A 27,973-nucleotide genomic window follows, 5' to 3' on the forward strand; every position below is an offset into this window, starting at 1 on the left:
GAACACAGACACAAGGAGGCGGGGTACCCTGAGAGGGGCCCAGCAGCTGCAGAGGCCCTTGCAGCCTGGCCCGCCCTTCACCTCCCTAGCTGGAGCTTTGTCTGCACTCAAGTGACCAAACAGATCGCTGTCTCAAATCTTGCCCCTCAGAGACCCAACATGACGTGGCCTGCCTCCAGCGACCACCTTCCCTGACCCCACGCCATTTGGCTTGGCATCACACACTCCTGCAAATGTCCTGATGAGACTGGAATTCATCAAAGGCTGGGGCTCCCATTCCGCTGGGCACTGGGCTCTTTGGCCTAGAAGGCCAGGCCTCCCTTCCTGACGCCCTCGCTCCTTGCTTGAGATGGTGCCACGGCGGGGCCGGGGACAGTGGCAGCAAACTGGACGGAAGGGTGGGCGGCTGGAACAGTGGGGGATCCTTGCCCGTGCCCTCTGCCACTCAGAGACACGCCACGTCTACGCCACGTATACTCCACACTCCCCTCCTGCTCTGTGGTTCTGGGGCTGTCTGGAATGTTTTTAAAATTCACTACAACCCACTGAGAAGAAATGGGAGGGAAACCAGGGAAAAGCATATGGTTAAACGAAAGAGGGACTCTCCATCTGTCACAGACAGGCCACCTGGGTCCTGGCCTCCACAGCCCTGTATCTTCCCCACCTGCCACCAGCTCTGAGGTCAGTCCTGGCCCAAGCAGGAGGCCTAAGGGTCCAGGGCTCCTGTCTGGGTCTCTACTGCGACCTTCTGCTCGGGCTCCTGTCTTGCTCTTGACATCAGACACAGCCCTGCCACAGGCCTGGATCTGGCCACCGAGCTGGTCTCTCAAGGACAGTCCTCAGTGTTGGCACCTCCCTGCCCTCTGGGTTCTTCCACTATCCAGACCTTCAACACAAGTGTTCTTCCTGCTTATACACTTGGCCTCCCGCCCAGCACAAGTCCAGCCAGGATGTCTCCGCCTCCAGGACGCCCTCCCTGCGTCAGGAAAGGGCTGGAGGCCATCTCTTTGCTTCCACAGCCCTAAGAGCTTGTTCCACCTCCAGACACCAGTGCCCCTGGTTCCTGGGAGCCTGAACTTGGGAAGCCCGGGCATCCTGAGTGCCTGGGGTGGGGGGCGGGGGGGAAGGCAGACTACAGGGAGAGGGGCAGGGTAGGAAGAAGTGTGCCCCAGAGCGAGAGGGACCGAGTCCAGAACGGTCTGAGGAGGCTCCTCCTGTGCTGGGGCCCCTTACCTGGATGCCGTGAGGAATGTTGTAAACTATAAGTATCGTCCCACAGTCCTCATGGCCAGGGAGGGACACCTGGAACTTGAACACCTCCATCTTTCCCTGGGGCTGGGTCCCGGTTTTCTCTCCGTAGATGGTTTTGCAGGAAGGACACTGCAAACTCCCGTCCTGAGGCAGAGCAGAGCACCTAGTCTCAGCCGGTGCCGAGAGAGCACCCAGGCACGCTGTCTGGCTGTCGAGGTGGGGAAGAGCCCACAGGGGCTCAGCTCGGCCCGCTGTCACACAGCAGGTCCCTCCTTGCACAGAAACCCGATCCTGAGAGCGTCCCTGTGAAGATGTCCTACACCAGAAACTCCTCAAGCCATTTCCATCCAAGGGGTGAGGTACCAGGAGGCGAGCATCAAGTAGGAAAATCAGGTTTATGAGCAAAAGTCTCCACGGTCTAACATGTTTAAAATCAAACAAAAAACCCTGTGACCTCTCAACTGACTGTGCTGGCACCCTGGCTGGTACAGGGGTGGCACAGCGATCTGCAGAGAGGCCAAGCCGGGCCCGAAGGTCTGCCACGTGACTCAGTTCTCTCTGTCCTCCCAACCTGTCCATTCCGGCTGAACTCCACTGAAGGGAAGCAGCCAAGTATCACCTGTCACCCTCGGCACCCCCGGCGGCCGACCCCTATCCTGCTGTGAGGCCAAGGCCTACAGACATCTTAAGGTCGCCTCTGAGTGCCCTGGCGCTCACACGGCAGCAGCAGTCACCAGCTCAGATGCGACAGGACTGGGACAGGACTATGGGCAGGTTGCCCCGACCCCCACCCGGGGTCAGACGTGTGGGCACCTTGTTCCCATTGCAGTACATGGCCAGCAGGCAGAGCAGGTGGAAGGCATGGCTGCACTTGACGAGGCGGCCCACGGCTACTGGCCCAATGGTCTTGCTGTCGGTCACATCGCTGTACCCGGACACCACGGACAGTTTCTCCATACAGATGATGCAGTCCTACAAGGAGACCAACACAGGGCACGCTCACCAATGGCCCACTGTGCCAAAAGGGGAGAAGGGAAAGAAAAAGCCTTTGTCTGCTGAAACGCCAGGATTACGGACAATTCTACAGCTGGGAACACAGCTGGGAACACAGAGGAGTCCCCAGATTCTGCGCCCTCAGAGGGCTCACCGTAGTACAGAAGACAACAGGCAGCAGTGAGCATGGGGGACATGGGGGCCTTGGCAGCAACAGGGCACGGGCAGGGAAAGGGGACAGAACAGGGCAGGCTCCTTAGAGGTGCCCCCCAAGTTGGGTGTCACAGGGGAAAGGACCTTGTCGGGTAGACAAGCACAGGAACGGGCATTCCAGAGAAAGGGAAGAGGATGTTCTGAAGCAGGAACCAGCATAGAGTTTGGGGAGGGCGGTGGTAATTGCAGGGGGCAAGGGGTGAGTAGGGCGTAAGAGACCAGTGGGACAGGACCAGGTCCCGGAAGGTTCTGATGGCTAAGCTCAGAGCTGGGCTTCATCTCACACGTCAGAGGACCCTGCTGAGGTGCTCTACAGTGGGGGCACCACCAGGACCACAGCTGCGTGCAGGCTGTACAGGTGGCAGCTTGGAGGGCAGGAGGCTGGCACAGAGCGGCCCAGTGATGCCGGGTGAGCACAAGGGCAAAGACAAGGACACAGACGTATGCTGTCAAGTGGGAGACACGAAGACGGCCTCCAGGTCACTGTCTAAAGCTTTACCAGCCAGAGCTGCAGGGGAGAGGCAGGGCAGAGCCCTCGGTTCCGCACGGGCATGACCGCCCTTTAACCCACTGTCCAGAGTCCCCAGGATGCCCCATTCAAATCACAGACAAGTGGCGCTGCGGCCCCTGAAACAAGGCTCAGCACAGAGGCTCCGGTCCTGCCCAAGCAGCTATGAGGGTCTGGCAGGCCCTGTAATTACAGGAAGCCTGGCTGGCTTTCCCAGTAGCCAGAGGGGCAGGACTGCTATGGGGACAAAGCCACTCAGCCCGTGGGGAGTGCGGCAGGCTCTCCCATCCTTGGCCTCCAGGACTCCCAGGCACCAGGACGGCACAGGGACAGGAGCACCCAGAGGCCTGTGTAGGAGCTCTGCTCACTGGCGGCAAAGCTAGGATCAGAATCCAGGCCTCTGAAGTGCAGGCTGCCTCCTCTTGGTAGGGCCAGCCTCCTGTGGGAGGCTGGGAGATTAAACCCAAGCACCTGGAGCACGGCCAGCACCCAGAGGCACTGTGGGAAGTACCCCCCGCGGCACAGGAAGGGCTGGTATCCTTCTCTGGCGCTACTCCTGGTCTCCAAACGAAACCAAAGGCAACGTGGCTCCCGCGACACATACCTCATCTGGGGCTATCTTCAGCTCTTCGGTATAGTTTTTAATCACCTGTTCTGGCTCTGGCTTTGGAGTCCCTCCTAGAAGAGAGAAGGACAGAAGCAGTGTCCCAAGGAGTACGAACTGGGGACGCTGGATCCAGAGAGGAAGAGGACAAGCCGCCAGGAGGGACATTCAGAGAGGCCAGGGCAGGAGGGTGAGCGTGCAAGAAGAGACGGGGGGGTGGGGGCCGACTCGGCCCCTCAGAGCCCTGCCGGGCAGAGCCCCCTCTGGCCCCACCAGGACGAGGACCAGAGACGGCTGCCGGTCACAGCCCCCAGGAGCTGCGTGCTGGGCCTCCACCACGTCCCTGTGCATGTTCAGTCAGGAAGCTAGACGGACCCAGGCTCCTCAGGAGGACACACAGAAAAGCCAAACAGCAGCTTCTAAAACAAACTACTGTGGGGAGTGTCCCGGCAGCGCTGTTTCACTCAACTGTCATTACTCTGGTGCGAAAGCCAAGGCAGAAGTTTCAGGAGCCGAACGTGCAGCGGGTGCCCACCCCCGCGGCACACAGATGCCCACTGACTGCGGATGACGGCCACGCTGACAGGGTCACGACAAACCCCGGTTTTCTCTCGCCTGTCCCTGGACTGTGGGGTCTCAGTGACACCCCAACTCTGGGAAGGAGCCGAGGAGCAGCAGGAGGGGCACCCTGGCCACCCCACTCCTCTGTGCACATGTGCATGACGCTGCACCTGCACAAGCACCGGCCCCCACGCCCCCAAAACAAGAAACTCCCGCAGCGGGCGAGAGAACCGGCCAGGCCCGGGGCGGGGTGTGGGTGGGGGGTGGGGGCACTCTCCAGCCAGAGGCAGGGGCAGAATCACAAAGAATGGCAGCAAAGCCGTGCAGGGGCAGAAAGGAGGGACCAGGGAGACCAATGTGGCCTGGGAAAGCAACCCCGGCAGGGCTCCACATCCTGCCTCCAGGTCACCAGGCAGCTCCTGGTCCTAGCCTCTGAGTCCCGAGGGACCCGGTTTGAACTCCAACTCATAGCCACCAGCCTATGGCCGCAAGGACATACGAGCCTGACGGCTCCACAGCCAAGTGCCCTCAAAACCAGAGAAGGCTAGGGGTCAGCTATGAAGGGAGCAGAGGCTGGGAGCAGGTGACGTAAGACTTGATTCTGGCTCTTGTGCTGGGACCAAATCACGTCACCTGAATCTCAGTTCCCTCACCTAAAAACAGAGACCTAACCCTGACCGAAACTGTGATTGCTGTGAAGGCATGAACCACTACTACCTAAAAGGCAGCGACTGGCAAAGGAATATCACCCTCTCTTCCACACACACACACACACACACTCCCCACCCCCTTCACACATACAAACATACCACCACCCCCCACAAACATATCCCACACCCCCTCACATACCCCATCCCTCTCCCCCTGCTCCACACACACACACCCCATCCCCCACAAACATATCCCATACCCCCTCTCACACACACACACACACACACACACACACACACACACACTCCCCACACACCCATACACACAAACGCATCTCCCACCCCCTCATACAAATATACCCTCATCCCCTCACACATACAATATACACCCACACCCCCTCACACATGTACCCCACATACATCCACACACACACATGCACCCCACACTCTGTCACACACACACACACACACACACACACACACACACACCCCTCTCCCCCACCCAGTACACATACAGACACATACACAGATTTCTAAGCCACTGACTGGTCACTGGTAAGAAAGTCAGGCCAAAGCACAATGACCACGGGCACCAGTGGCCGTCCTCGTAGCTGCGACTCTACTTGGACTTAGGGAAGAGGCGTTTTAGAAAAGCCTGGTGGCTACAAGTCAGTCTCTAGAAGGATCCCAGGACCCCATCTGCCAGGACCAGCCTTGGGCCCACCTCTGGCTCAGCTCCGCATCCCATTTGCCCACCACTCGCCTTTGCCCGGGCAGCCTTTTAGAACCGAAGGTAGCTTTCCATGAGCCGTGTTTCTCAAAGAGGGCCAGCCAGGTGACCACCAACCCCAAGAAAGGGACACCTGAGCCCAGGAAGGCCAGAGGGTGTGCCAAGAACGTGTGTCCTTCCCGGGGAAGCCCAAGTATCTCAGGAAACTCCTGGCCTGCCCTGCCCTCAGACCTGCCTCTACCTCCAAGGCAGAGGAAAAGGGGAGTGGGTCAGGACATCCGAGGCCTGCCTGACTTCGGGGACCCGGGTGAGGCGGGGGACTGGGTATGAAGCCCTGCCGCTCTCTGGGCCTCCGTGCCACCTGCGGGGTCGGGGTTAGACAGATGGTGGGCCAGGGTCAGAGCAGCCCCCATCACTCTGTGCCAGGCACCTCATGTCGATTTCCTATTCCTCCCACGACCAATGTGCTAAGTGGGAGGTACCGGCTCATGAATGGAGACACGGGCGTGAGATCCTAAAGCAGTGAGCACAGAAGCCACGACTGGAACCCAAGACTGGCTGAGCCAGAGCCATGCTCCCTGCTCACCCCACCATCCTGAAGGTCATTGGGCTTTCAGCAGTCTGTGCGTCTCCAGCCCAAAGCTGGAGGCAAAGCCGCTATCAGCTTTAGAAATGGCAGCTTTAGAACCTACTACCCACAGGCTCCTTCATGTAAGTCTGCTTAAAACTCACTGCACCTTCCACGGTTCTGAAACCCCTTCCTCCCCAGCCGTGTGATGGGCAGCACGGTGCTCAGTGGGAGACCCCTCGGAAGTAGGCCAGATAGGGCTGGGGGCCTTTCCTGAGACACATGCTGGTCCCGGTGGGAGGGACAGAGTCACCCCCATCCTGAGCCGGCCTCAGCCCATATAGAGTCACAGAGTCCTCAAGAACAGGCCCCTCATGCTCCAACTGTGCCAGGAAGATAGGAGCTGAACTCTGGGTCTTGAGTGTTAAGTAGATTCTGGGGGCCACTTCTGTGCTGACAGCAGGGAGAAGGGCCACTGAGCCCCTCCCCTGGGGGGTAAAGGAAGCAGAGAAGGGCCATAGGAGTCAAAGAAGAGCAGTCGATGCAGGAGAGTCAGAGGCAGCAAGACTCGGAGGCTTAGCAGAGGCCAGAGAGCATTTGTGAGCAGGAACTACCTTTCATGGACATTTTCCTCAATCTCTTAACTGAGCTGTGACTTTTAGAGGCCAGACAGGAGGCGGGAGGGCTGGCGGGCTGGGGTGCGCGGCTAAGACACACAGGGAGTCCAATGGCTGACATCAGAATACTCGTCATGCCTACACGGGGTGCGAGATCAGACATGCAGAGAGGGGAGAAACGTTAGAAGGAGTCATTCGGCATGTGACGTCCACAAACCCTGGCTGAGTCCAGGTGGCACTGTCAACGGCCAGCAGGACCCACCGATCTCCCTGAGGACTCAGCCGCTCGAGGCTGCCAGGGCCTACTCGGGCGCACTGGGCTAAGCTCCAGGCCAGGAACCAGTGAAACGCCCGGCTCACTGGAGCCCCGGCCCCAAGTTCCACAGCTAACTGTACAAGCAACCACCCAGCCCGCGCTCACAGCATGCGGGGAAGGCGGTGGGGCAAGGCCGCTTGCTTCAGGAGGGCAGAGGGCAGGAAGCCATCCCAGGAAGCCTCCTAAGCAGTTCCGGATGGGGTCTCCCTGTGCTAGGAGCAAGGAGAGCAGGGGGTGACACGGAAGGATGCGGCCAAGCTATGGAGATGTGGATGGGGTCTCGAGCTCCCAGTCCACCCCCTGTGCTCCCCCGGCTGTGCCCTCTTGGCTCCTGGTCACCTTGCCTCCAGTGGGGTGCTGTCTGCCTCCTGTCCCCCACCTGGCCTGTCTAGGTGTTTTCAGCGCCATTGCTAGGGTGGGTGGGCAGAAATGCTGGCCCCGGGACCTGCTCTCCCACCGAGGCACCCCCAAGGCCCTTGCTCCTCTGGAGCAGCAAGGGTCCCGGGCCGTGGCCTCCTCCTCTCGTGCCCTCGGTCAGGGCTCAAACAGCCCCTCTGCCCCGGACGGAGCAGGGTGGGCATACCCACGGGGGAAAGGCCTCACTCCTTAGCCTGGTGCTCCACACACACCCTCGCCGGACTCTCCGCCCTCACCGCTCCCTGAGGACCTGACACATCGTGGAACACGCCTGTCCTCCTGCTGCAGTCTGTAGTCCTACTACACCCTCAGCCTACCTTGCTGTTCCACAGCACCCCTACCCAGTCCCCCCTGCGCTCTGTCTACCTCAAAACCACCTCCTCCCCAGGAGAGCTCTGGGTTCTGCTCTGCCACCTTCACTGCGGGCAGCCTGGGATAGGAAGTAGAGATCCCGCAGCTGGTGCTGCCCACTCCAGGGGCAACGCAGATGGGTGAGGGGAAACCCGGCCCTAGGACCTGGCCGGGCCAGCCACTGTGGCCTCTACAGAACAAAGACTCAATGTGGCAAACATGCCCCGTCAGGGACAGAAGCAGAGGCCAGCTAGCAGCCTGGGCATGGGCAGCACAGCAGAGGCGGGCAGGGGGTGCCGTGGCAGCCACTTGCAAGAGACACAAAAGTGCACGTCAGAAGACCACGGCTGCACCCCAGGCGCTCGCTTGTCAGGTAATGCAATGCCACCAGCGTCTTAGGGTTGAGTGCTTCTGAGCTCAGATGGGAGTCTGAACCTAACCGTCCGGTGGACGGAATAATGACAAGCAGGCACGGGGACAGAATGATGGAGGGGACGGGAACGATGCCTTAGTAGAGCCCTGGGCCTCTGTGCTGACCATGACCTCCTCCCCCAACACCCACTGCCTCACTTCGACCAGACCTCTCCCCAAGTGTCTCCTAGGAGGCAGCCCTGCCCTGACCACCCCATCTACAAGAGCCACGTCCCCTCCATCTCTGCCTCCTTTACCCAACTTAGTGTTACCTGAAAGGACTCGCATACCTGTTTTGGGGACTGCTGTCTTCCCTGCAATGAACACCCAGGGCAGGGCCCGGTCACAGGAGGTGTTCACAGCACCTGTCTGCTGGGGAACCAAGATATCCCCAAATGCTGCTGGGTGGCTGTTGTGAGGCCAGCATGAACAACACTTCTGCTCCGGTCAATGCAGGACCCCCTCCCCTGAATTCAAGTCACGGACACAGAAGTCTCAACTTAAAAGCCTGCGGAGAAGCAGCCCCTGCTCTATGGCCTGCCTTCTTGCAAGAACGTGCGAGAACCACCCCACACCCACACTTCGCGAAAGCAACATCCACTGGACAGGATGAGGTGGGGAGACACCCAGAGGGGGCCATCACATCTTCCCAACAGCAGAGCTCAGGGACAACCCCCCAAACTCCTCACATCCCCAGATAACTGTAGCAGCTTGAACGGCCACAGCTTCTCCACTCTTCTGAGAGGATTCCCGCTTATCTGTCAGAGACCCCGAGAGAGCAGTCCCTGTCGAGGTCAGATGTACAATCACTTTCTTTCTGACACCAGGGGTTGGCCCTTCGTCTAGTGACCGGGGCTCAGGTCCAAGCCCGTCCTGACTCTGGCCTTGCCCGGCCAGCCCCACTCCTCCTGGCTGTCTGGGCTTGGGCGGGCTGTGAAAGCAGAAAACTCCAAGGAGAGGGCTGGGCCATGCTACAGCCAGGGAAGCTGTCACCTGAGGCACTGAGGCCTGACCTGGAGGTGGCTCCTTAGTGGACCTCCTGTCCCAGTGTAGATGACCACTTGCTTGTAAACCTACCCACAGAGTGCTCAGTGCAGGGAAGACAGCACTCTGTTCTCCAGACCCTACTTCCTGGAGGCTGGCTCAGGATCTCTCCTTCCCTGACACTTTAGACTAGGGTCCCACCAACAACTACAAGCCACAGGCTGTGTTCAGAGGAGGTGGCATCTGACCAGTGGCTTGAGTCTCCACTCCGTGCTCGCTGGGACCGAGTTCCTAAATCTTTGAGGTTTCCCCAGTGAGTAAAATGGAGGTTAAAAGACCTACCTACCTCCTGCATCGATCTGAGAGCCAAGGTTACAGGGGACATTGGAGACAATCTGGGATACAGACCAGAGAAGGTCCTCAGCCTCAAGAGCAGCAGAAAGGGAGCAAGTGCTACTCAATCCCCAGACCACTTCTGAGACGCGTTGAGAAAAGTTATTACAGGGGCGCCCGGGTGGCTCAGTTGGTTAAGCATCCGACTTTGGCTCAGGTTATGATCTCACAGTTCGTGAGTTCGAGGCCCGCATCCTGCTCTCTGCTGTCTGCATGGAGCCTGCTTCGGATCCTCTGTCCCCCTCTCTCTCTGCCCCTCCTCCACTCATTCTCTCTCTCTCTCTCTCTCTCAAAATAAATAAACTTAAAAATATTAGAAAAGTTATTATAACATCTGTATTCAAGCCTTAGTGATTACAGTGCTGAATGGAGCTGGGCCATATGCAGGCCAGGCCTATTCACCTACAACCGTTCTCCAATAAGACCACCACCACACACATGCACACACACACACACACACACACACACACACACACACACAGGTCTGACCCACCTATGGCATCTGATGCCACAAGAGGACCTAAACTCAGGAGGAACTTTCCAGTCACCACATCTTTGCTCACTGTTCTCTTTGCCCCCACAGAAGGCTGATGGCTGAGAGGCTGAAGCAGGTTCCAGAGGGGCCCCCTCTCCTGTCTTCTACCACTTTTCTGATTGGTCCCTCCATTTCCTTCAAGGGCTCTTCCCAGAATCCCACTTATAGTCTCTGTGAGCTCATACGATCCCCCAACGGGGGCAGAGGCCACCCCATTCCACCCCAGAATGTTCTTCTGAGCTGCACACCCAAACTCCCACTGCCCCCAGGACAGATGCGCCGGGCCACAACCACAGCCAGCACCCCCCTCCTCTCCCCGCGCTCCCACCAGACTCCGGATCGGCACAGTGTAATGGCTAAGAACCCAGGTGCTGAGGCCTAGAATGCCTGGGGCTGAGTCCCAGCTCTACCAAGGGCTGACTGGCTCATCTTGGGAAGTGTCTGGAATTCTCTGAGGCTATTTCCCCAAGTATGAAATAGGAACAAAAGTTCATACCTCACAGAGCTGTTACTGGGAAGAAGTGAAGGAAGACACATGCAAAGCCCCTACACGATCCTCAAGAACGATCACGACGTGTTATAGCACCACATCGGCAGCCTCACACCGGGCCTCCTTCTATTCCTTCTCTCTCACGGCGCACCCAGTCACCAAGTCAGACGCTCTTACCTCCACGACTGCCACGGCTCCCCTGAGCCATCATGTCGGGCTCCACACGGGTCTCCCTGCCCCGGGCCTGTCCCCTCGAACTCCCACTGTCTACTACGGTGACTCACCCTAACACACAGACTCGGGTTATCTTAATCCCCTGCTTCAACCTCACTACACTCCTCCCCTCTAGCTTTCCGTAACACATTGCATTTCCCGTTAGTTAAAAAGTAACTCTCAGTAGCTCCCTAAACTATAAAAGGAATCTAAAAAACAGCTCAAAGATGTATGGTTAACAAATGATCCAGTTGGACACAAAGCCACTTAATTCAAAACGTAACTGCAGCCAAAATAGCTGCAAGTTCCCCCAAAGGGCCCCTTTCGGGAAATGCCTAAAGCATCTCAGGACAGAGCAGTGACTCAAACCATAATTGAAGTGACGTGAAAATGTAAAAGGTGGAAAGGTCCACACCATGGGTCCCACTGATATCAAGCAGGACTCCCCTGGAGAGACAAAGGAGGGGCGGCCCAGGCCCACTCGCTGAGGGTGCGTACACTGTCACCCGTCACCCAAAAGAGGCACCGCCCCCTAGGGAGTGGCTGCGGCTTTCCGTGAGAAGAAACAAGGTAACAGCACCCCTACCCCACCATCTCCTCCCTCAACCACGCATTCTCCCACCACCTCCGCATCCTGCCCCCTGCCAGGTGGTCTGTTCTGGAACCCCTGGAACCCGGAACCCAGCAGGGTGCCTACCTGCGAGGGCTTGCTGGACCCGGCTGGGCTTCGGCATCTGCACAGGCACAGCGGCAGGGACGCTCCCAGGGCTGCTGGCAGGACCGCTGGGGTGGGAGGCACTAGGGGAGAGGAGAGAACAAAGCTTAACGTAGGACCCGATTTAGCAGGAACAAGAGCCAGAGAAAGACCAAGATAGGAATTCGCTGGTGTTGCCGGGGCCACTTCGCAGCTTCACTCTGCATGGCTGCTTCTGTGTGAGTGAGGATTTCTGGGTTTTCTTTTAATTAAAAAGATCCTGATGTCTGGAAAGAGAATCAAAGAAATCTGAATTTCAGCACTCTTAGACCCAAACTAACCTACAGAATCTGACTGCTGAGGATGTGAAGCCCAGAGCCAGCCCCACCACCGCCACAAAAATCAAGTGGGGACGTAAAACTCCAAGCCAGGCATCGAGTGGGGGGAGCATCAGCTGGCAGGGCCAGAGCAGTGATGGGAGAGAACACTGCTGCGGGGGGGGGGGGGGGGGGGGGGGGGGGCGGTGAGGCTCCGCTTTTTACAAGCAATCAAGAAGGAAGCATAAACTGTCAAAAAAAAAAAGTTTTCCTGGGCAATTCCGACTCTGAAGACAATCCTAAAAGAATTCTGAGCTCACTCACTTTGTCAGAATAAGAGCTCTATGGGGCCTGAAGAGGGGAAATCTGGCAGCAACCGCTCTAACAAGTACTCAAGACCAGTATCACCAGTACTAGGGCCAATCAACACCAGGAACCCCAGAAATGGTGCTCTGAAAGGGACAGAACACCATTTTTGTGCTTCCTGCCAAAAGTGCATAACCTCAAGCATGAGAAACCAACAGACAGGCCCAAATTAAGGGACGTTCGACAAAGTAACTCTTTAAAAGTGTCAAGGTTATGGGAGATAAAGGAGGAACTCCTACTGAAGGGAGGAAAGGAAGAAGAAAGCAAAACTGGATGCGAAGTGGGGTCCCCCAGGATCCTGCGACAGAATGGAAACAGTGGTGAAAAACCGGTGAAAATCGAGAAAAGTCCTTGGTTAACAGGAACGCACCCACGGCCATTCCCGGGTTCTGAGGACTGCAGCATGGTTATGAAAGATGTTTATGAGAGGAGTCAAGGAAGGGAGATATGGTAACTCTCTGCACTATTTCTTAACTTTTCTATAAACCTAAAACCAGTTCAAAATAAAAGAATTTCTTTTTGGATTTTTTTTTTTTTTTTTTAATGGGGGTCTTGCTTCCCACAGTAACTATGTTTGAGTCATTCATCTGGTTCTAAGACATTCTATTTCTCAAGTGTTAATAAATCTACATGACTCTGGTTTGGGAAGAGCCCCACACTGGAGACCGGCTGGCGGAGATGGCCCGAAATGCCTGACAATCCACCCCCCCGACCGGCCCAATTCCCGCATCTTCCAGCCCATCCTGGGGCACCTCGGTATTTGTCTGAGTGAAGAAAGAGGTTGTTTTGTTTTCATTTCTTGATTGGTCTCCCCAAAGAGAATAACCCGTGTGGCCACACTACTCACATCGTGGCCCCTGCCTCGGCTACACTCAAGCCTGAGGGAACAAGGGACCTGGCTCCAGAGTGCTCTGATAATGCAGGGGAAGAGCCAGGCATTCAGACCACCTGCGCTTAGGTTTGGTCCCACTAAACTGTTTGATTTGGAGCAACCACCACCCCCTTCCTGGGCCTGTTTCTCCATTTGGGTTTTTTATTTTTTTATTTTTATTTATTTTTTTTTTTTAATTTTTTTTTTTTAACGTTTTATTTATTTTTGAGACAGGGAGAGACAGAGCATGAACAGGGAAGGGTCAGAGAGAGGGAGACACAGAATCCGAAACAGGCTCCAGGCTCCGAGCTGTCAGCACAGAGCCCGACGCAGAGCTTGAACTCACGGACCACAAGATCATGACCTGAGCCGAAGTCAGCTGCTTAACCGACTGAGCCACCCAGGCGCCCCCCATTTGGGTTTTTTAAAGGAAGGTAGATAATCTCTGACGGTCTTTGCAATTCTTAGGTTCTAGAAGTGAAGGAATTCCAGAAGGTAGAGCCCTTCTAGTCATGGACTCAGGCAACCTTCCGGGCCTCCCCTGTTCCTGGGTCTATCTACAAGGCCCAACCTGGCTTTCTTGTCTGGGACTATCCCCAGGAGCTTCCAAATGGAGCTCAGAATGAGACACGAGGATTTCTAGTCTTCTGTGAAGGTGAGATTGGACAGCCCCTGGGCAAAGGGCAAGGCTGGGAGGCTGGACCAAGGAAATGCATAGCCTCCTACCAGCTCCCCACAGGGTGACCCAGCACTAATCAGCAACCCCGGGCAGCACGTGCAGTATGAGGAATGCGACACGAGTCGGGGCTGGCGGGGGCGGGGGGGGGGGCTCTGGAGACCCCGCTAACAGCACCCGCTCCAGCTTAAAGCTGTGTGCCCTTGGCCAGGTCGAGTACCCTTTCTGAGCTTCAATTTTTCTATCCGTAAGATGAGAACAATTCTAAAAGGCCCTTGGGGTGGTTGTGAGGCTCAATCCACAGCCCAGTACAAATGTCCACTGTTCCCCTGTTCTCAGAGGAGCAAAGGGGACACAGGAAAGCTGAGGAGCCGCCAGGTACCTTCCTGCAGGGCTCCCCTGAAACCTTGAAAATTGTAATACTGGAGCAAAAGGAAATGTCACACTTCCCAGCCCAACTCCTTAATCTTAAGAGGGGAAAGGAGGGACATGGAAAGGGAACAGAGCTGACCCAAGGGCCTACAGCCAGTCGGGAGGAAGGTCCCCCTGGGACACAGGACCCCCGAGCACCCAGGCCAGGCTGAGAGCAGGTGGGAGTGCCTTTAGAGGCTGGGAGAACAGCAGTAGCAAGAACAGAGCAGATGAAAGCAAACCGGCAGAGCCATTTCCAAGGGCCATTTAGTGCAAAGGCAAGGCGCCCCAGGGCTCAGCCACACCAAAGCTGCAACAGACTGCTGGTCACGATCACTACCAGAAGTCATCAAAACGTTAAGCCACCACACCCCCTATTAAAGACGGCGAGAGTGTGCATGACACATTTTGGAAAGTTTTCCACCCCACATCATTAAAACACAAGTTTTGGTGCTTAAAGGGATAAAGTTCAGCTACTAGGAAATTTTCTTAAACCCAGCAGCTCAGTGACAGACGAAGTCCCTTCTCAATGTATTACTGCCTACTCAGAAAGCCTCCCACAAGGAAGTCAGTCGGCCAAGGTTTTACCCAGGTTGAGCAAGAAGCGATGTGAAACCACACGGGTTCCCAAATAAAAACCACATGGGTTCCGTGAATTTTGATTCCACTCATTCACATGTTCTTTCCAGCAGCTACCAGTAAGTACAGCTGGTTCTCAGGCTTCCCCAGCCCATGGTGCCACCAGCCTGCCACTCCCTGGGGAATTTTCAGTTAATGTAGCTGACAATCATTCACCTTGGAGAACCAGACCACAGCCCCCAAGGAGACCAAGGGGTCGAGTGTTTTCGATCATCCTGGCCCTGCTGGGTCAAGACACCAGGTATTCATTACACCCCTTCCAGCCAGCTCTACGACACCCACCGGAAGGGGGTGAACTAAAGAGCATCAATACAAATAAGACGTGGGAGAAATCCTGTTTTTCCAAACAAGGATAGGCCCATGCAAGTGAACTGTGCCTCTCCCAGCTCCTGAAAAGCTGGAGGAGATAAAGATGAACACCCACCTCAGGAGGAAGGCTCCTTCGAGGCGGTTTCAACTAACAGAGCTGGCTGGCCTGGTCCCCTTCCTGGCTTACAACCAAGGCAAGCAGGGCAAGTAGCAACATGCAGGCCCAGAAGCAAAGGTAAAACCTTCCCTTCTGTAACTTGCCTGGCCTGTACCAGGGGGCCCCCTTTGGCAGTCTCTCGGGCCCTCGGGCTGGGGAGGGGGGACGCCAGAGAAATATCAGGAGAGACCAATGGAACCCTGTACCAGGAAAGAGCAACAAAGCCCATCAATCAAATCACTTGGCTCAATCCCAGAATCCCAGTTCTATAACTATCTAGAAATGTGCCTCAAAATAATCTGTAAGAATTTAAGAAGCCCCAGGAGGCTCAGCAGAACTGACCTAGTAGAAGAGGCTCTGGTCCTGCTGATAACCATTCTGGGCTGGCAGACAGCACACTTTTCCCTGAAAGATTCTGACCCACTTACTATAGGGGGCCTCACAGCACGCTGGGTGGGGCTGGGACAACCCAGAGCCCCGTTCGCTAACGCCCACGTGAAAATCCGGGGAGAAGGCCAAGTGAAAGCTCCTGTAGCCCCATTCCCAGAAAGAACTCAGGTCCACCTGCTCCCACTCCCTGAAGGAGATGTCCCCAGAAGATGCCCTGACCCATTCTCCTCCTGTCTACAGACTCCCCACGGTCATCCCTCAAGATACCACTGCCTTCCTATTACTCTGCCTTTAAGACAGCTTCAAGAACTCCACGTGTCCCTTACAGCCTGCTGTGGGGCCTGGTTTAACCCCAACTCTACCACTTGCTGGCTATGCTGCCAACCTTGTCAACCTCGGTGTGCTCACCCATAAGCTGAGGACACCACCTACCATATGGTCACTATAAGGATTACTGACATCATTCACACAGCCTGCTCGATAGGGCCTGGCAATGTGTGCTCAGTGAATGGCAGCTGTCACCCTGTCTTATAGAAGCTGGCAGGGTCCTCTGAAACCTAGCTTTAAAAAAAATGCTAGGAGTGCCTGGGGGCTCAGTTGGTTAAGTGTCGGATTTCAACTCAAGTCATGATCTCAATGTTCGTGGGTTTGAGCCCCACGTCAGGCTCTTTGCTGACAGTTCAGAGCCTAGAGCCTGCTTCAGATTCTGTGTCTCCCTCTCTGCACCCCTGCCCTGTTCGCTCTCTGCCTCTCTAAAAATTAAATAAACATTGGGAAAAAAATTAGCTAGAGGTCCAGGAAGCCGCTGAGAAAGGGTTGTCCACACTGGGAAGCCCTCACTCACCATGGTCAAAGAGGCAGGGATGCGGCTGGGTGATGAGCAAGGCAGAACCAAGAAGCTGACTGGCCAACGTCAGTCCAAACCAACAAGAGGTTGACCCCCTTGGGGGGCAGGGCAGTCACAGGCCCGCTACAGGCCCACACATCCAGTCACTACCCACCCTCTCCGGTCACCATCTCAGAAACCAGCCCCCCATCCCAGCTCCCATTTGGAATTTTCTAAATGTTCTCCAAGCCCAACACCCTCAGTAATGATCACTGACAAGGCCCCTTGTCAGTGACAGGTCTCCAAGCACCCAGAGAGCAGCCCCCACTGGCCACTCCAAGAGGTTTCCTGACTTTTAGGTGCCCCCTGGTCCGGATGGGGCACATTTCATCATCCCCCTCAAGGAGCAGAGAGCTCTAGGAGGCACTGGGCCAGACTACACCAGCATGGAAGCTGTCCTGTCACCTGATGCCACCTGCCACACACCCAGTGTTTTGTTCTCTCCTCAACCGACTGTTAAGCACCAAAACTGGGCTCACAGCCTCCCCCTGACCACACTGTGGGCTTGTGGGAGAGAATGTCCCATGTCTGTGTCTTCAGTGCCTGGCACAGAGGAGGAATCAACGAAACATTCTCAGGTGCACGGCACGAGCGATGTGGCACACAGGCACACCTTTACCTGCTCTACAGAGAACCTGATTCTCCTGGCTGGCTGCAAGCATTACTGTTTTTAACCCATGTGGCAACGATCAGCGCTCAAGCACCAGAGGTCAGGGAGGCTCTATGCATTGCAAGGCTGTGGAAGGCCAGCGCCTGGGCACCAGGTGGCACATGCAAAGGAGACGGCGCAGAGACAAGGAGGCAGGGGCCAGGTCTGTAGGTATTTGGGCACATCTTCCCAGCTAAGTAAAAGCAGAAACCCAAGCCTGCTGACAGGGCACAGAGGTAGACAAAATGACCCTCAAAAACACAAGATACCTGGCTCCGCCGGCAGTGGACAATCCTGGGGGCTGGTGCTGCGGTCCCAGGTGGGAGAGGCTGGAGCGGTAGAGGGGCTGGTTCCCCAAGGAGGGCGGTGCCCCACCCCAGGGGTTGGTGGTGTTCAGCCTGGGTGCAGACCTAGCCCCAGAGAGTGAGGGCTTATTGTACGGGGCAAAGGCCTGGTGGGTCCCAAAGACAATGGCGGTCCTGTGAGGGGGCTGGGGGACAGGGTAAGCCGGGAGGTTGGTCATGGAGTGGCGGTAGCGGCCCGACACGGGGCCAGTTCCACCACCACTGAGGCACTGATGGCAAGAGCAGGCGACTCCCGTGTGGCCCGGCGGGGCAATGATGGTGGTCACCGGGTATGGGGGTCCTGCTTGGCGCCGCACACTACGGCAGAAGCTCGAAGTCTTGTTGGTCTGCGTGTGGGTGGCGTAGTTGACGGTATAGTTGTACCCCAGGGGAGCCAAGTCCACAAGATGGTTGCCCCTGGCCACCTGCTGCTCCAGGAAGTCACAGACACTGGCTTCATATGCTGTCCAGGAGCCATCGTCACTCAGCCACTCCCAGACGATGCCCCGGCCCGGGGCTGAATGTTGGGGGAACAGATGCCTCCGCACAGCCCGCATGGTACCTGTTTGAAAAGGAGGAGGACATGTAAATGGCTAATCTGCTAGCCCTCCAAAACAAAAAGGCCTTAAAAATTCTTTTTGGGGGCGCCTGGGTGGCTCAGTCGGTTGAGCGTCCGACTTCGGTTCAGGTCATGATCTCATGTCATGGTTTGTGAGTTCCAGCCCCGTGTCCGGCTCTGTGCTGACAGCTCAGAGCCTGAGCCTGCTTCGATTCTGTGTCTCCCCGTCTCTCTGCCCCTCCGGAGCTCATGCTCTCTCAAAAATAAATACACATTAAAAAAAAAATTATTTTTCTACAACCAAAAGAAACCAACATGGTCAGTGTATATAGGGTCATGTTGCTATCTGACCTAAAGGCTGGTACTGGTTATTCCTTCCAAATTTGGGGTGAAGGGTAGAAAGGGTAGAAAGCTCCCTCTCTGTAAAGAAACAATGGCCCAAAGAGACCTAACGGCAGAGGGGGATCTGTGCTCCTCGGCAGGAGTAGGGGATACCAGGAGCTTAGGTCAAAGAACAGCTATGGCTCAGATTCCAGGCTTTTTCAAAATATTTCTAATGATGAAACGTATGTAGCTTCACTTAAAAAACTGAAAAAAAAAAAAAAAGGAAAGTTAAGAAAATTAAACCGTCCATAATCTAACCACACAGCTTATATCACAATGCATTTCTTCCCATTTCATCTTCTAGACACGTCCTTTTAGGAAGCTGACAATCACATTGAAAACTTTTCGGGCTGTTTTCTTCTGTTAGGCCATCAGTTTTCCTTACATCTCTAAAATTATATACATAGCTCAGTATTCGTTGTTACGTAAGTCTCTTATGTGGATGTACCATACCCTTTGACTTTTCAAGCAGCAACTACTGGGAAATACCCCGTGGTTAGCTTATATTCTTAATAAACCAAACCTGATGATTACAGAGAAAAATTAATTCGGGCCATGTTTCCAAGAGCACTTGCCAAAAGATGATCACTGCAATTTGCTTCTACCGGTCTCCTGACCCCCACCTCGCCTCCATCCTTGGCAGCCAGAGGGATACTCTTCACCTCCAAATCAGATTACAGCACTCCTCTGCCCAAATCCTCCCACGGCTCCCCCTTTCAGAATAAAAGCCAAGGGGCGCCTGGGTGGCTCAGTCAACTGAGCGTCTGGCTTGATTTCAGCTCAGCTTGATTTCAGCTCAGCTCATGATCTCACAGTTGGTGAGACTGAGGTCTGCATCGGGCCCTGCGCTGACAGTGCGGAGCCTGCTTAGGATTCTCTCTCTCTGCCCCTCCCCTGCTTGTACTCTCCCTCTCCCTCTCTGTCTCTCAAAATAAATAAATAAACATGAAAAAAATAAAAAATAAAAAAAAGAATAAAAGCCAAAGCCAAAGTCCCTTCAAGGGACAACCTGCCCCTCCCTCAGGTCTGTCTTAGACCCCCTTCCTGGTGACCTGGCCACCCTGGCTCAGACCTCCACCTCTCCCAACACCTCCATTCCCTGATTAACACTTATTGCCATCTAACACAATACACAATTTCCACATTACATATCTTGTTTGCTGCCTTTCTCAGTGGACTCCAAACATCAGGAAGGCAAGGACTTTCTTCTGTATCCAACTGATTGGAAGGCTTAGTCCTCACACACCCAAGGACGCTGCCGTAGGGATCAGAGTAGCGTTTCTCAGTCTCCCCACCAGTGACATCCTGGGCCAAGAATTCTTTGTCGTGGGGCCGGTCCCGTGCATTTAGCAGCATCCCTGGCCTCTACTGACTAGACGCCAGTGGCTCCCTGCCCCACTTGTGACAATTAAAAATGTGTCCAAACATTGTCAAATGTCCTAGGGGACAAAACACCACCAGTTGAGAACCACTGGGTTAGATGGACGGGGCACAACTCCGAGGGGAACTTGGTGGTCCCATTCTCAGTAATACTGATCAAAACACACAACAAACCCTAATGTGAGCACACAGGAGAATAAAGTAACCTGCTCAGGTCACGCGGACACTGTGCAGCGGAAGAACTCATCACCAGGCCCTTTTAACTAGCACGGCGCTCTTCCTCTGTGCTGGCCTCTCTGCCCACAAGCCCCTCCATTTCTGCAGGTGGAAGCAGGCAGTTTGGGTTTAGGAAACAGGGGGGAAGGGGCGGGGCGGGCCTCTGCCCTGCGCTCTCAAGGCACTCCCTACTACTAAGAGGTACATCCCATACTGTGGTACCTGTACCACTCACAGCACCTGTCGGGGACAGGATGAAGGGCCGAGAGTCAATTCTATATATAACTCCACCATCAGCATGGCACCTGGCCCAAAGCGGGTGCTCCAACACGTACTAGAGGCAGGAAGTGTCTTACCAGTGTCCTGGCGGAACTGGGTCCAGCTGGGGAGGTCAATGATGTAAGGGGCCAGCGAGGGGTCAGCTTGGCCTAAGGGGATGCTGTGGGCCAGACTCCCCAGCCCGAAGCGCTGGCCCTTCTGCTGGACAAACTGCTGCTCGATGTAGCTGCAGACAGTGGCACTGTAGGGGTGCCAGGTGCCCAGCCCGTCCTGCCATTCCCACACGGCCACTGCCACGGGGCTGGTGTACACCTGAGCCAGGGAAGGGCCTGGGGCCATGGCCATCTTCCCCAGGACTCCCTCTTCCTTCCCAAACGGTTTCAGACCACTCTGGGCTGAAGTCTCGGGTTCATTGCCCAGTGCTTCCAGCAGACCTGTAAACAGGACAAACAGTTATCAACATACACGGTGTCCCTGAGAGCTGGCCTCAATGCAGGGGAAAAAAAAGTATTTTCCCACAATCACTTTTTTCCCTAAAAGAAAAGAGCATTGTGAATCAAGTACCTGATCCTGTCTTTTTGTTCAGGCAGCCAGGAAGAATTCAGTCAATCAAGCAATGTACCTTCCTCTGTAAATGTTCAGCAAGATACTGTGGAGTGAATTTTGGGTGCTAATCAACAGCCCAGCTTCTTTTTACCAATCATTTCCCTCTGACCTAACTACTGAGTATATCCTTGTATACTGTTTTCGTGAGTCACCCCAAATCCTTTGTGTACTGAGGCCACAATGACCCCTTACAATTATGTGAACACTCTATGGTTTCCAATGCAGGTTTGGGAGATACCGCTATGCTCCTGATGGGAAAAACCTGTGTCTCAGAAAGGACTGGGGGCTCAAGGACCCTCAAGAGGGTCAATGGCAGAGCTGAGACTGAAAGCCTGGTCCTAGCTCCGCCCAGGTCTCCAGGGTACCCAAGAGACTTCATTAACCATGAAGGGCGCCCTAGATAAACATTAAGATCTCACAGATGCAGAAGGCCGGCCTCTCCACACCCCTGTCTGGGCCTAGCTGACCATCAGTCAGGCCCAGAGAGTTTACACCCAGCTCCTGAGACACTCTTCTCTCAGCCACCCTCGCCCATCCTCTTCTCTTGTAAACTCTACTCAGCCTTGAGGCCCAGCCTGTGTGGTTCAGGGAGCCCTTCCCTGGCTCACGTGAGCTTCTGCCTTGCAGCACCGGCCAGAATGCTAATGCCTCTATATATGTATGAGGAGGAGGACTTCCAGATTTTTCTGCTCCTCCAGACAGCAGCGAGCTGGGGAGTCTGTCTTGTCCACAGTCATGTCGCCAGCTCCAGCAGAGATCTTGTCATGTGCTAAGTGTTGTAATACATACTAGTTGACAACACGGCTGAACGCGAAGCCGCCTGCAGCGGTCTGAGGAAGGGCGCTATACTGTGAACGTACCGCGCCAGGTGCCCAGAGCACCAGCACTCGGAGTTCAGTAGGAACAGGACCAGTGTAGTGGCAAACACCAAATATACCTGTCTCGTGAACGCCTAACAGACTGACAAGGTGGCATTTCTCCCACTTTACAAGGCTCAGAGAGGTCAAGGTCTTATTGAAGGTCACATGAATACTGTTGAGTGGCGGCAGAGAACAGGCCCAGATCAACCCGGCTCTAATGTCCATTTCTGAGAGAAGAAAACTCAGCCTGACTCCACCTTGGGCTCCACTTACAGGCCGCGCTGAGAAAGGCGGAAGGAGAGAGGAAGCTGTGTCCCAAGTCCCCCAGCACCCTCAGCGGTTACAGCACGTCCACCCAGGGCCCCGGTGCCAGTACGGTTCCCAGTCACACCATCTGTTCGGATTCCTACACAACCCTCTTAAGTGAACATGCTGAATTTTCTCCCCATTTTGCAGATGAGGATATCAAGGCCCAGGCAGTTGTGCGGACTTGCTTACACAGTGGGACCCTGGGCTTTTTGCTGCTGTCCCTGCGAGTGCACTGCACTGTCAAGGTGTCGAGAAGGCCAAAGACACCCGCCACAAGGAAGGCAGAGCTGGAGCCCTAGGTGAAAGGAACAGGCACAGGCTTACTTACTCCACTCGCTGTGTCATCCTGACAGAGGTACCCGAGCTCTCCAAGTTTGCTTTCCCCTACTTGACAATGATGATAACAACATCCATGTTCCGTGCTTTTCACGGGCATTCAGACAGACAGGTGGTACAGAGCACACAGCAGATATCCGCGGAGCCTGTCCTCCCTCCCTTTCCCTGCCCACCCCTGCCCCCCATCCCCCGGGGCCTCCCTCCCACCCCTCAAGTCCAGGTGAGGAGCGGCAGCCTGGGGCGGCACTGGGCTACACAGCACGAGAACGCGGGCGATGAGTCAGGCCTGCAAGAACGCGGAGCACGCCCGCGGGTGCCAGGGCCGCCAGTGAGCTGCCAGCTGCTCCAACAAGAGTACACATCCCACTCTGGAGGATCAGACCTGGGATGCCCTTGGGTGGCTGGCTTATTAGCTCCGTGACTACAATTAGAAGTCTCTGTAACCACATCCAGGTACAAATCACAGGACTGGTTTCAGAGCCAGCTACTCCCGGGCCCGGACTTTCCTCCTGGCACCTCCTGGCAGGCATCACTCACCCGGCAGGCAGCGGGGGCCTCCCACAGATCAGCACCCGTGGTCCGCTCCAGCATGTCCGCACATCCCCAGATGAACCAACTCGCAGAACTTTGCCAAACAGCCAGAGAAATGCAGGCTAGTGCTGCAGCTCAAGCTTTTCCTGAACATGTTCGGCCTCCACCGACCAAGGGCGCACCCTCCTCAGGCACTGTTGGGGTCCTAAAGACCCAGAGATGAAGAAGACACGGCCGCTGGTCCCCCCTCAAACCAAGGCCTCCACCTTACATCCAACCATACCAAATTTTAGCAAGTGCCAGAACATTCCAAGCCATTTCCTACCACCTCACAGCTGTAGATCCTGCTGCTACGTGTGTCCAGACTCCAGTCTTCTCTTCACCAAGAACCCAAACATGCTCATCTTTCCAGAATCAGTCACAGCACCCCTCTCCTGAGCCCTCTGACCCACACCTCACCAGAAAAGTGCTGACTCCACCCACCTGTGAGTCTTCACTGCGTATCCTACTTATCCAAACACGAACACGACGACATACACTGGTCTCGGTGTCTGTCTCCCCACCGGAACAGGAACTCTCTGAGGACAGAGCTAGTGCTGGCCCAAAGCTGGGGCTTCAGTTCTTCAAATGCCTAATATCCCAGAGGGTCTAAAACCCCAGCGGACAGAAGAGAGGTGAACCTTCTGCTCCAGGGGCCTGGGGCACATTCGAAGCAATGCCCAAAAATGCCCACTGGCGTGGCACCTGAACAGAGCAATTACGCATGTCCAACAGCCATGTCAATGCGCCGCCCATTCTCTGCAACAACCTCAGCCATCACGAAGCTGCAGTCCTAAAACCTAATTTGTCTCGGCTCCTAATGATGGGGGCTATTTAGGGTATCCCTAATTATGAAAATAATAATTATTATAACTGCCCATAGAAATAGTCCTCGATCTGGAAGTAACCTGAACACCTACAATAATGGAATTCTTAAATAAGTTACAGTACATTCTAATGACGGAATATAAGTCTTGAAAAATGTTTACAAAAGGCTTACAGACCTGGGGCACCTGGGTGGCTCAGTTGGTTGAGCAACTGACTCCTGATTTCGGCTAAGATCATGATCTTGCGGTTCGTGAGTTTGAGCCCCACGTCAGGCTCTGCGCTGACAGAGCAGATTCTCCCTCTCCCTCTGCCCCTCCCCTGCTCCCGCTCTATTTCTGTCTCTCAAAATCAGTAAACATTTAAAAAAAAGAAAGGCTTACAGACCTAAGATAATGTTCACGACAAATGAAAAATACAAGATATGGAACTGCACAGGCCCCACCGTTAGGCAGGAGGGTGTGCCCTTTATTGAACACCTACTGCGGGGCACACACTCTGCCTGGTGCTCTTGTCATCCAGCCCTTAACCCTCAACTGGAATTATGCCCATTTTATAGACGAGAGAACTGAGGCCAAAAGAAATTAAGAATTGGGGTGCCTGGCTGGCTCGGTCAGAAGAGCATGTGACTTTTGATCTCAGGGTTGTGAGTTTGAGCTCCTCATTGGATATAGAGATTACTTAAAAATAAAATCTTAAAAAAAAAAAAAGAAATTAAGAATTTACCAAAATCTATGATGCCATAAAACCTATGTCCTTTCTGCCCTGCATGAACTAATTTTTAAAAGGCTGGAAGGAAGGGGCGCCTGGCTGGCTCAGTTGGAGGAGCCTGACTGAGACTCTTGATCACCATGAGTTCAAGCCCCATGCTGGGTGCAGAGATTACTAAAAATAAATAAACTTAGAAAAAAAAAAAAAGGCTGAAAGGAGAAAAAAGACTGGAAGGAAGATCTCTGAAATGTTAATAGGAGTGATGGATCATGGGATTTTTTTTTTTTTTTTTTACCTCTTTCTGTACATACAAATGCTCTACAATGGTCATATTACTTCTTATGAGACCAAAGTAACTTTTTAAAAAATATTAACGGGGCACCTGGGTGGCTCAATTGATTGAGCATTTGACTCTTGGTTTCAGCTCAGCTCATGATCTCATGGTTTATGGATTCAAGCCCCATGTTGGGCTACGCACTGGCAACTCGGAGCCTGCTTGGGATCCTCTCCCTCTCTCTTTCTGCCCCTCCCCTTCTCGCCTTCTCTCAAAATAAATAAATAAACTTAAAAAATAAATTAAAAATATCAACAACCTTGACCACGAAGAAAACCTTCCTGCTTTCCTTCGCATTTTCTTGTGCAATTTAGCTGCAGATCCTGTCCACAGTACTGTGGCTGTGAGGAACAGAGGAAATTTGCTGTTCTACCAGAGAGGAGTTTTCACACATAAGAAAAAAAGTTACATGTGTCCCAGAGTCTTTCTATCCCCAGAGGATTTAGAAAAGCTTTCGAACAAGATCTGAGCTGGCACAAGAACGTGAGTGAAAACCATCCTGCCTAATTGTGGGCCTCCAGGTGGGTGAACCACACGAAGGGATCCCACCACAGCTGCGGCCTCTGGGCAGAAGAAGACTTCGAGTGTGGTTTTTAAAGCAGTGCTCACACTGAGTGATCACCACCTTCCCAACACGTGAGGACCCCACTTCATCCCTTCAAAGCCCACCCGTGCCGGGCTCAGCAGTTCACCCTGCAGTCCATGCTTGGGACAGTGGCTGTCCCACACCCTCCAATGTCCCGAGAGGAGATGGAAATGGAGAGATCTGTCAGGACCCCCTCGGCGCGCGCACACATGTGCTCCACACTCGGTGACTTTGGGGCAGTCACTTCCCTGTCTGTAGACTCCACCACTCAGGCGGTCAGATGGGTTTGCCAGCCTGTTACAAGCAGTGGAACCTGTTTCCAAATGTGATCACAGGCCGCCCAATGAATAAAATATAGGAACACAAGGTGTTCTTTTTGACACAGAAATGGTCTTCATTCCTTCTCCAAATGCCCAGGATGCTCTTCTGCAGAAGAGTTCTGAAGGGCATGGATGGAAAATCAGTGAGAGCAGGCAACCAGGAGGCCTATTTTTTTTTTTTTTAAGTAGGCCCCACACCCAGGCCCGACACGGGGCTTGACCTCACGACCTAGAGATCAAGACACTTAACTGCCGGAGCCACCCAGGTGCTATTTTCTATTCCAAGGAGGCCTATTTTCTATTCCACCTCTTCTTCGGACCCTTTCCAAGAAGCTCAGCCTGAAACTCCATACCCACCAGTTGACCCAGGGAGTATAACCTTCCCAGACCTCTCACAGTGCAGCCAGCCCCCCGGATCCCATCAGGAAGCCCTCCCGCAGACCTGGGAAAGTCCAATCCTGCACACAAGCCCAGCAAAGAAATGTTATACCGGACTAGAAACGTTTTTAATACAAATTAAAAACAACGGAACATTATTTTTTGGCCTATCAAAATAGTAGAAAAAACAACACACACACACAAACACCCCTTAATTTCAATACTTGGTGCTGGCAGGAGTACAGAGTCCTCATATCACTGGGAAGGATAAACCCTTTCCAGAAAAGTGTGGTAATAGGTATCAAGTGGTTTAGAAATGCTTACTCACTTTGACCCAACAATCTAAGGAGATTATAGAAAACCTTTGACATAAAGGTATTTGCTGTAGCACTATTCTGACCAGGTAAAAGAGAAGCAGAGAGAAAACTCAACAGAAACACTAAAATGTTCGGGACAGCTGCGGCCACTGACTAGAGAAACCTCAGGAGGCCTTTTGTTCAACTTCCTTACGTACCTGAACTCTTCACATTTTCTAAAGTGAGAAAGTATTACTTCTGTTAGCAGTAACACGTCTCTTTAATATGCCCAACACCTTTAAAAGATCATAAATAGAAACCAAACCAGCACCACCGTCATGACTTAGCATTGTTACTTTAGATGGCCACTGACTATCCCAGCAGGTTTCACAAACAACAGACCTGGTCAGAGTACCATGGCACCTCTTTGCCAAGAGACATCCCCGTCTCTGAGTTGCAAGAAAAGGTGCAACCACCCAGGTGCCTGAACTACTGCAAGAGGTAGGCACTGCAAGACGAGGCTTTTGTCTTGAAGAGAGATGGCTCGAGCCGGTGCCGCCCAGAACTTACTAGGTTTCTGAGTTATGGAAGGATACTAATACATGATCTGTCCCTTGCACGCTGGAAGGGAAGTGATAACTCCTCCTCTAGCTGTGCCTACCTGAGCCCTCCAGGGGCTGGTCAGGGCAGAGCCTTCAAATAGGGCACCGAAAGCCACAGGCGACAGGCACTAGCAGATGGCAGGCACTAGCAATCTTCGATCCCCTGTATCGAAGGATCCCTTTGATCCTTCTCTACCAGGAGCAATGTGACCACTGGTGACCTGTCAGGACAGAGCCCTGATCCCCAGGCCTACCCAGGGGTCAAAATGGGGGAGCAATGGAAGCAGTGGCAGGAGTAACAGCGATGGCTACCAACCAAGAGCTTACGAGGCACCAGGCGCTAAGAAACTCACATGAGTCCTGGGGCAGGTCTTCTCCTGACTTTATAGACGAGAAGAGGAGGCAAAAAAGGATGACCAACCCGCCCAAGAATACATGGGTATAAAGAAACCCAAATCTGTTCCCAGGGTCCACTGAGACAGAAGGGGTCCACTGATGCTGGACAAATCGGCCTGCCAGATGTGTTTTTCCTGGCCTATACAGTTTTCAGTTTTTTTAAAAACTGAGTTGATGTTTAAAAATTAGAATATTCACCATTAAAAAAAAAAAATTCCAGATTTCCAGCTTTTAGAAAGCAGAAAAGTTGGCAACATTTGCAGCGCTGACCTAGATTCATTATCCATCCGGCAACACTCACTAAACCACTGTGGTGGCTGGGACACACTCTTGCCAGGTCACCACGGTTACCGCGACCCCCCCCCCTCCCCCCCAGCAGGAGTGAGCAACCTTCTCCTGTAAGGGGCCAGAAAGTACACATATATTTTAGGTTTTGCAGAACACAAGGCATCTGTCGCATCTACGCAACTCTGCCATGACAGTGTGAAAACAGCCACAGACAATGTGCAAAC

The 27,973-nt window shown here is 54.0% G+C and overlaps 1 protein-coding gene across 2 annotated transcripts in view; it reads right to left on the reverse strand.

The window, feature by feature from the left end:
- DTX2 (deltex E3 ubiquitin ligase 2) overlaps positions 1-27,973 on the reverse strand; it is a 35,509-nt gene that overhangs the window by 1,899 nt on the left and 5,637 nt on the right. The window contains exons 3-9 of one of the 2 annotated variants that reach the window (XM_043559815.1): positions 20,410-20,766; positions 17,440-18,076; positions 11,503-11,603; positions 6,693-6,833; positions 3,570-3,643; positions 2,065-2,223; positions 1,234-1,395 (exon numbers count right to left, since the gene is read on the reverse strand). In XM_043559815.1, the coding sequence (XP_043415750.1) occupies positions 1,234-1,395; positions 2,065-2,223; positions 3,570-3,643; positions 6,693-6,833; positions 11,503-11,603; positions 17,440-18,076; positions 20,410-20,677 (1,542 nt within the window). In that variant the 5' untranslated portion in view covers positions 20,678-20,766. The remainder of the gene's footprint in view (positions 1-1,233; positions 1,396-2,064; positions 2,224-3,569; positions 3,644-6,692; positions 6,834-11,502; positions 11,604-17,439; positions 18,077-20,409; positions 20,767-27,973) is intronic. The other variant, XM_043559816.1, reaches the window with a different exon arrangement.

The sequence above is a fragment of the Prionailurus bengalensis genome, chromosome E3 (genome assembly GCF_016509475.1).
Source record: "Prionailurus bengalensis isolate Pbe53 chromosome E3, Fcat_Pben_1.1_paternal_pri, whole genome shotgun sequence".
Taxonomy (NCBI): domain Eukaryota; kingdom Metazoa; phylum Chordata; class Mammalia; order Carnivora; family Felidae; genus Prionailurus; species Prionailurus bengalensis.